Raw genomic sequence first — 9,544 nt, forward strand, 5'->3', positions numbered from 1 at the left:
CCTACTCCATGCCAGAAATAGTATTTCCCTCTGCATTCATTGAACCATAGTATTCAGCTAGAACTCACAATATTCAGCTTTGTGTTCATGTTCCAAGAATACTATTATGTCATATTCTTTGTCCCCTCAGTATTTAGTACACTGCTTTTATAAGTTGTTGTTTAAATTAAATATGTTTTTCCCAAACAATAGGTTTATGCTAAAACTATAGATGGGCAACAGACTATAATTGCATGTATTGAAAGCCACCAGTTTCAGCCTAAAAACTTCTGGTAAGAAATGAATGTTCTTTTCCTTTTTCTAATTTATTTTGTAAACAAAGTCTGGTTTTTAATCTTAACTGTTGGGATAGATTAATTGACCTGGAGACTTTAGTTCTCTATAAAATGTGAGATTGAACCATTGTTTAGATTCTTTCCAAGATTTTATTATATCTTTAAAATCCCATTATATTGACTGACAAATCATTACTAAGTTGTCTACCTAAAAGTCTGTTTTACTCTGGTATAGGGTTAATAATGTTTAGTTACATAACTGCAACCAAAGCAAGCTATCAATCCTATTTAGAAAAGGCACAGTTCGCCTTCAAAAGGAATGAAGGATAAGTGATAATACAGATAGCTTAGTAAAGGTTATGTTTAACTAACCCATTTGGATCCAGACTTATACTTGAATAGACCAAGTCTTAGGTTTATCAAATTGGAAGTGAATTTGTCGTTTTCTTCCTTTTTCTAACCTATCTGCTTCTGACAGTTTACCTTTCTTGTGCCTATTACTGATTCTGCAGCATTGTATATGTGTGTATTTTAATAGGAATGGTCGTTGGAGATCAGAGTGGAAGTTCACAATCACACCACCTACAGCCCAGGTGGTTGGAGTGCTGAAGATTCAGGTAAGATTCCAGGATGGAATGGATAATGGTTAAAACTTCACATTTTAAGCAAGGCTCCCATGTCTCACGCCTACTCTGGAAGCTGAGATATGAGGATCCTGGTTCATTACAGAGGCAGACTGGGCAGGAAATCTGTGAGACTCTTTATCTCCAAATCTCCAATAGACTACTCAGAAAAAGTGAAAGTAGTGCTGTGGCTCAAGTGGTAGAGAGCTAGCCTTAGCTAGCCTTAAGCACAAAGAGGCTCAGGGACAATGCCCAGGCCCTAAGTTCAAGCCCCAACTAAAAAACCTTCACATTTTAAAATAAAGCTGTTGCCGGACGCCTGTGGCTCACACCTGTAATCCTAGCTACTCAGGAGGCTGAGATCTGAGGATCATGGTTCAAAGCCAGCCTGGGCAGGAAAGTCCGAGGAACTCTTATCTCCAATAAACCACCAGAAAATTGGAAGTGGTGCTGAGACTCAAGCGGTAGAGCACTTGCCTTGAGCTGAAGAGCACAGGGACAGCACCCAAGCCCAGAGTTCAAGCCCCATGACCGACAAAATATAAAATAAAGATGCAAGTTATCTTTGCTTTGATATTAGAAATAAGGACTAGTACATTGCTTACCTAGCGTGCATAAGACCCTGAATACCCTGTTTAGTTTATACTTTTCTGAATATCATTTAAAAAATTTTTACTTTTCTTTCTACTTGGATCAAAGTAGCATCCCCAGTCATCTCATTGAGAAGTATAATGTATGTTCTTTTTCCCCATGATAGAATTCTCTGTGCGTGCGTGCGTGCGTGTGTGTGTGTGTATGTGCGTGTGTGCGTGCGCGTGTGCAAGCATGCAAGCATGCATTGCTCAACTCAGGGCATGAGGACTGTCCCTGAGCATTTTTGTGCAAGGCTAGCACTCTACCACTTGAGCTACAGCTCCACTGCCTGCTTTTTTGGTAGTTAATTGGAGATAAGAGTCTCAGATCTAGGTGTCCTGAGTAGCAAGGACTATAGGCATAAGCCACCAAAACTTGGATCTTTTTAACATTAAAAAAAAATTATCTTGGGGCTGGGAGGTTTAGCCCAGCAGAAGGGCGCCCGCCCGGCGCATGCAAGGCCCTGGGTTCGGTCCTCAGCCCTGGAAAAAAATAAATAAATAAAAATAAAATAAAATAAATTATCTTTAAGGAGTTGTATAAAGGAGTTTTAATTTTCCATGTTAGTTTATGAGTACGGTTTGTCTTGATTAATGTCACTCCTTCCTAATGCATGTTTGATGAGGTTTTAGTTCTTTTGACCTAATTCAAATCCTCCCTTCCCCTCCCTCATTTTCCTCTTCCCCTCTCCCCTCTCCTCCTTTTCTTCCTCCTCATCCTCCTCCTCTTCCTCCTCCTCTTCCTCCTTCTTGTTTTTCTTTTCTTCTTCTTTCTTCTTCGTTGGTGATAGACTTGAACTCAGAGCCTGGGTGCTATCCCTGAGCTCTTTTGCTCAAGGGTAGCTAGCACTCTACCACTTTGAGACACAGCTCCCTTCTACTTTTTTGGTGGCTAATTGGAGATAAGAGTCTCAGACTGGGGCTGGAAAGGTGGCTCAGTGGTAGAGCACTTGGCTTGAATGCATGAGGCCCTGGGTTCAATTCCTTAGCACCACATAAGCAAAAAGAAAAAAGCTGGAAGTGGTGCTGTGGCTCAAGTGGTAGAGCGCTAGCCTTGAGCTGAAGAGCTGAGGGACAGTGCCCAGGCCCAGAGCTCAGGCCCCACGACCGGGAAAAAAAATAAATAAATAAAAAGTCTCAGACTGCCAGGCTTCTCAGATCTCAGCCTCCTGATTAGGATTACAGGAGTGAGCCACCAGTGCCCGGCTCAGCTTGCAACTTGTCTTTCTACATATGTGAACATGAAGTTACTAAAATACCTCAAGCTTCAGCTGTAACATAGAGTTAATAGTAGTCCCTAGCTTATAGCATTTTGTAAAGACTAAGTAAAATAAATAATGAATAAAATATTATGCATAGTTTCTAACACATTGTAGGGCTTAATAAATAATAGCTGTAATAGTAAAGGTTACTGCACCTGTCTTCAGTTTTTTTGCTTAAGCAAAAAAATTAATTAGAAATCAATTTCCAAAAATTGGGCTGGTGATGTAGCTCAGTGGAAGAGAGCTTTCCTAATATGAGTGAAGCATGGGTTTGGTTCTCTGCAGTGGACAAAGTGTGTGTGTGTGTGTGTGTGTGTGTGTGTGAGCTCATCTCATTGCTGACCCTTCACCTGAAGTGGGCCAAGATAGACAAAGTGTGTGTGTGTGTGTAAAAGCTCATTATCTCTCTCATTGCTGACCCTTCACCGTGTGTGTGTGTGTGTGTGTGTGTGTGTGTGTGAGCTCATCTCATTGCTGACCCTTCACCTGAAGTGGGCCAAGATAGACAAAGTGTGTGTGTGTGTGTAAAAGCTCATTATCTCATTGCTGAACCTTCACCTGATAAGTGGACCAAGGTAGCTGAATCTGCTCAACAAAATACCTGACTAAGTAATTCATAAGCAACAGAATTGTATTGCTCTCATTTTGGAGGCTAACATCCAAGTTCAAAGTGCCAACTCATTCAGCAACTTAGTATGACTGAAGATGTTGCTTTCTTGCCTGATCCTCACAGTGCAGAGGGCGAACATTGCCTCATAAGGCCCAAACACAGAAAGGGAACTCATTCAGGCTTTTTTTTTAAGGATGGAGCCCTATGATGTCCTACGTGTTGATAATGTCACTGTGGATATAAGGTTCAATGTAAGAATTTTGCAAGGACATAACAGTGAGACTGTAGTGTATGAAGGAAATGCCATTATCTGAATTAACTGTTATCATCTGTAAGAGGATAAATTGAATTCTAATTTGATTTATAAAGAGCTTTGTTCTTTATAGTTCTTTATTTCCTAAGTGTCTCCAGACATCTTTCTTTCCACATTCATTTGCAGTGAGGTCTTTGTTCTTTCAACTAAACCAATTATACTTCATTCTCATATTCCTCATCCCAAGGCTAGATACTGTGCTCAGGTAGAGAGCTTATCCACTTAGGTGGTATTACTGTATTCAAGACTGTTCAAATGAACAGTCATTCTATTCTGTTTAGCCAGTTTGTAGTCATACTAAGATAACTGAACCTATCTTTTAAGTTGCCAGAACTTCCTGAATGTTACAGTTTTGTATCTTGTATACTCTTCCTTCTTGCTAGTTTTTTTTTTTTTTTTTGGTCGGTCGGTCGTGGGGCTTGAACTCTAGACTTAGGTACTGTCCCTGCACTCTTCAGCTCAAGGTGAGCACTCTACTGCTTGAGCCACAGCGCCACTTCTGGTTTTCTAGTGGTTAATTAGAGATAAGAGTCTCAAGGACTTGCCTGCCTGGGCTGGCTTTGAACCAAGATGCTCAGATCTCAGCCTCCTAAGTAGCTAGGATTATAGGTGTGAGCCACCGGTGCCTGGCTAGTTTGTTTTTTGCTTTTTGGTTTTTTTTAATTATAACACTTCACTTTACCTTGTCTTCAAAACTTTTTTTTTTTTTTTTTTTGCTCTGTGGTTCTGGGGATTGAACCTAAGGTCTCAAATGTGCTAGACAAATACTTTACCATTGAGCTACATCCTTAGCCCCCAAAATGCTTTATTTACAGTCTAAATTCATCAATAAAATCTTTTTAGTCCTGCCTTTAGCTCTCAGTTAAGTTTGTCTTGTATTTGAGCAAATCTATTTATCAATGTTAATATTAGTGCATATGGAGAGAAACAGATATTGAGATCCATTAAAATTCTTTGGCTAGGTACAGTGGCTCAAACTTTAATCCTAGCTTTATGTAGGAAGTAAAGATTGGGGCAATGGAGGTCTGAGGCCAATGTACTATTCAAATTCAGAACCACTAAAAACAAACAGAAAAAAGTACCCTTGCTTTTCACAGAGAAAAAACTCATATTCAAGGGTTGCCCTCATCTGCAATTCTAGCTTCTCAGGTAGAAGGATCTCAGTCCTTACCTGGCTGAGACAGAAGCATGAGTGAGACACTTATCTGAAAAAATAACTAATGCAAAAGGGATTAGGGATGTGGCTCAAGTACCAGAGAACCTGACCATGAGTTAAGACCCCCAATAATGCTAAAAAAACAACAAAAAACCCCATCATTTAATTATTTTAAGATGGCTAGGAGTAAAATCTTATTTTTCTATTTACAATGTTTAGCACAGTGCCTTGATGTAATTAGCACCTAATAAGCAATTACTAGACTTAATAAACTAAAGTATTCTGTGAATTCTAATTAGTACTGTGAATTTTCATATGATTATGTTATTACTAAGTGGTAGAACGCTTGCCTAACAATATGTAAGGTTCTAGGTTTGATTCCTTCATATTGAAAAATAGAGACAGAGAGAAGAAAAAGTATATATGTACTTCAACCAAGTATAGTGGCACAAGTCTGATTTCAAGCCCTCAGAAGGTTAAGGCCTGGCTGGGCATTGGTGGTTCATGCCTTTAATCCTAGCTACTCAGAAGACTGGTATCTGAGAATCATGGTTCAAAGTCAAAAACTAGGGCTAGAATGTAGCTCAGTGGCAAAGCACTTGCCTAGCAAGTGCAACGTCCTGGGTACGATCCCAGTACCAAAAAAGAAAAGACAAAAAATACAGTTAAAAAAACACAAAGTCAAAAGCTAAGGGACAGTATCCAGGCCCTGAGTTCAAGCCCAGTACCAACACCAATGGAAAAATAAATAAATTTGGAAGCCAGTGTAGGATGCATGTGAGAATTTGTTTCAAAAAATAACAAAAGTTTTACTAATTAAGAAAAACTTAAAGCAGGAATTTGTGCCCTCAATGATAGGTTTTTATATGAACTATACATAAAATTGCTCAAATATTGTCTCAATACAGGTTCACTATTATGAAGATGGCAATGTTCAGTTGGTTAGTCATAAAGATGTACAAGATTCAGTAACTGTTTCTGTGAGTATGCAGTATTTTATGTTATACTTGTGTCTTGTTTTTCTTGAAGAAATTAGTTTGGGAGCTGGGGTAGTGGCTCAGTGGTAGAGTGCCTATCTAGCAAGCATAATTCCCTGAGTTCAAACCCCCAGTACCTGTGGGAGAGAATAAAGAGTGTTTTACCTGAGTGTTGCTATTTAATTTTGGCAGCTTTTTGAGTGCATCTTACTACCAACTGATTGTACTAGTTTACACTTTGTCTTAAGAGTGATTATGACTTTAAGAAAAATGTTGTTACCTTTCCTGCTGTGTCTTTTTCTTGATTGTAAAATTTACTCAAGAACAGCAATACCTATAGTCAGTAAATAACAGGAGAATGGAAGGTCAAACTAAATTCTGTAAGGCTATATTCATATCATTAGAGAAACAACACTTTTAGTAGTATTCAGTCAGTGTTGTGTTCTTTACCTTGACAGAAGGGCCATAATTTGTTTTCTAATTCTTGCTATTTAATTCTTTTTAAAAACTTCTTTCCTTGTATTTGTAGAAGGTGTTGAGTACTACCAAATAGCTTTTATTTATGTATATTATATTTAGTAATGCTCACATTATTAAATATTAAAAGTGGTGTATGTGGCACTACACACATACTTCTGTAAATTAAAAAAGTTTGCTGGGTGCCGATGGCTCACACGTGTAATCTTACTCAGGAGGTTGAGATCTGAGGATTGTAGTTCAAAGCTAGCCCAGGCAGGAAAGCTCATGAGACTCTTAAGTTCCTAGGTGTTGTTGGTTTGCAATACCAGCTACAGAGGAGGCTAAGATCTGAGGATCATTGTTTGAAGCATACCTAGCAGAAAAGTACCTGATAGTTTTTTGTTTTGTTTTGTTTTGCTTTTTCTGGTCCTGAGGCTTGAACTCTGGTCACTGTCCATGAGCTTGTTTTTTGCTCAATGCTAGTGCTCTACCACTTGAGCCATAGCGCCATTCCTGGCTTTTTCTGTGATTAATTGGTGATAAAGAGTCTAAAGGACAGCATCCAGGATCTGAGTTGAAGCCCTAGAAGTGGCCCAACCAAAAAAAAAAATTGGCTTGTTTTATAACATCTTAAGCTAGGAATATTTTCAAGTCATCAGCATTTCAACACTTATTGATAATGACTTCTAGGTATCCAGTGGTAGAATGGAAAGAGTATTGATTTTTTTAGAGAAAACCTTTATTTGGATTCCATCTTTATCATAGAAAGGTTGTTAAATTTGATCTGGTCATGTCATGTAGGAGGATTCTGTTTTCATCTGCAAAGTGAAGATGATTCTATGTTATAAGGATCAAAAGAGCTACTATACTTGTGAACACTTGGTAAACTAGAAGTTATATAAATGTCAGTATGGATGGACTTTTCAGCATTTTTTTTGTTTTCTGCTTAACATTTTAAAAATTGTTTCTTTCTTTCTCCTCTTCCTTCATTAGAATGAAATCCAAACTGCCAAGGACTTTATTAAAATCATAGAGAGTGCAGAAAATGAGTATCAGGTAAGAAGATGTGGCCCTAATTTCTCTGGCTCCAATACTTGATTATTCTGCTCTTAACATATACCATTAGACCTGTGTCCTTTACTAAAATGCTAAATACTAAAATTACTAAAGTGTGGAAACTATACACATTGTAATTTGACAATCTGCTTACAGTTGAGGATTTAGATTTATGCTAGTTTTAGCAATACAGTTAACTTTCTTGGTTTTCTTCACTTTTGAAAGGAGTTCAATAGAAACTAAATAGAAATGTCCTTTGTAGCATGTCCTTTCTCTGTAGGGTTATATATATAGGTTTTCATATTCACCACCAACTCTATTTCTGTTCATGCAACTCATCTTTAATTATTTGTTGCAGACAGCAATTAGTGAAAACTATCAAACAATGTCAGATACCACATTCAAGGCCTTGCGCCGGCAACTCCCAGTTACCCGCACCAAAATCGACTGGAACAAGATACTCAGCTACAAGATTGGCAAAGAAATGCAGAATGCTTAAAAGCTGACTATAGGATTCTTCAGTGTGTGGAAGGAAAAGGATTCAACGTGGTCATATGATAAATAAGTGATTTATAAACAAGAGTGATATTTTGCTAGGGCTTTCAAAGTTAACTGATTTTCTAGCCTCATGGAATACTGTTGAACCTATAGCATTGTCTTGGTATTTTTTTTTGTGTTCTCTACCTTGTAGTTCTCTGTTATCACTATATCTACTAGTGTAAATCTTTTTTTTCCCCCCCTCCTTGCTACATTTAATGGAGAGATCTATCCTGGAGTCATTTTACAGTTTAGAAAATTTTCCTAGCCATGAATTCCTGTTATTGATTTAAACAGAAAATATGGTCAGTAGGGGTTTTGTTGTTGTTTTTAACCCCTATTCTTCAAAGCACTTCTGGTACCTGCAGTAGTTTTTACTGATCCACCAACAGCTGAAGAGGCTATGCTACAAATTAGCTAAATGGAAGACACATTCATCCTTCTCCCTCTGCTTAGATCATCACCTATAACATCTCACAAATGTAGTTTGCAGAAGCTTAGACTTTTCAGGTCTATAGGTTGTGGGGGTGCGCAGAGGAAATTTTCTAGAAATTCCATGATACTTGGCTTCTCTGGGGATCTTATTTTTAAATCCAAAGAGTTGAACCACATTCCTTACACATGAACATTTGCTTTTTTTTCATTCTTGCATTGTCTTCTCATTAAGCAGCATTGTAGTTAGAAACATCTACATTTTTAGGCAAGTTCTGCCCATTTATATTTTTGTTTCCTCTCCAAGAACTGCTGACATATTGTGGATGTAGTAGAGTATGAAACTTGAAAAACATAGATGTTGAAGGAATGAATAATAGGTATCTTGTGCTTTAAGATTTTGTGGCAGGATTGTAATATAAGCAAATGAAACAGACAACTATGTAAATCACAGAAACTAAAAATGAACCAAAGTGAAAAGGATAACTTCCAGGCAGTATCTTTCTATTATTACCTGTTATTTAAGGGAATACTAGTGTTTTCTTCTAAATAGGTGTAAAACTTGTTCCAAATTATTCTTCCTTGATCCAGCCTGCCAAGAACTCATGTAACTGTGATAAGCAACCCTTCCCAGGTATATTGGCAGGTATGTTTATGATCTCAGAATATGCAGGTAACATAGATATGATAATGACAACTGGTAATGGTGGATTCATTTACATTGTTTACACTTCTATGACCAGGCCTTAAGGAAGGTCAGTTTTTTAAAAACCAAGTAGTGTCTTCCTACCTGTCTCCAAATAATTGTCAAAACAGAAGGGTGTTTGTGCTTCAGCTTTGTTTTTGCTCTGTAATACAGTCAAGCAACAGTTTGTTTCTCAGTGAAAGCTATGTAAGCATTTTTGTTTATTTCAAATAAAATATATTTGTATTATTTGTCATTCATACTATCCATCTATACCATGCTATCTTCTGTATCAGGTAGTCCAATAGAAATATACTTGTTTTGTTCTAAAATTGTGTGTGTCTCTCTCCTTTCTAATCCATCTCTTCTTCAGCTTTTGTCTTCAGTAATACTCAGATGTAATTCATCCTATTAAGAATGTTTAGGAGTTGGTTCTGACTTTGAACAAATGTAAATGTGGTAAGTATACAAAGATTTGCAAACAACAGGTGTGTGTGTGTCTTGAACTAAGGACTAGCACTGTACAA

At 37.6% G+C, this 9,544-nt stretch overlaps 1 protein-coding gene across 1 annotated transcript in view; it reads left to right on the forward strand.

The window, feature by feature from the left end:
* Capza1 (capping protein (actin filament) muscle Z-line, alpha 1) overlaps positions 1–9,349 on the forward strand; it is a 40,664-nt gene extending 31,315 nt beyond the window's left edge. Inside the window, exons 6-10 of the mRNA XM_013024698.1 lie at positions 193–272; positions 814–892; positions 5,780–5,851; positions 7,301–7,363; positions 7,722–9,349. Coding sequence (XP_012880152.1) covers positions 193–272; positions 814–892; positions 5,780–5,851; positions 7,301–7,363; positions 7,722–7,862 — 435 coding nt within the window. The 3' untranslated portion in view covers positions 7,863–9,349. The remainder of the gene's footprint in view (positions 1–192; positions 273–813; positions 893–5,779; positions 5,852–7,300; positions 7,364–7,721) is intronic.
* Positions 9,350–9,544: the final 195 nt, after the last annotated feature.

The sequence above is a fragment of the Dipodomys ordii genome, unplaced genomic scaffold (genome assembly GCF_000151885.1).
Source record: "Dipodomys ordii isolate 6190 unplaced genomic scaffold, Dord_2.0 Scaffold78, whole genome shotgun sequence".
NCBI lineage: Eukaryota > Metazoa > Chordata > Mammalia > Rodentia > Heteromyidae > Dipodomys > Dipodomys ordii.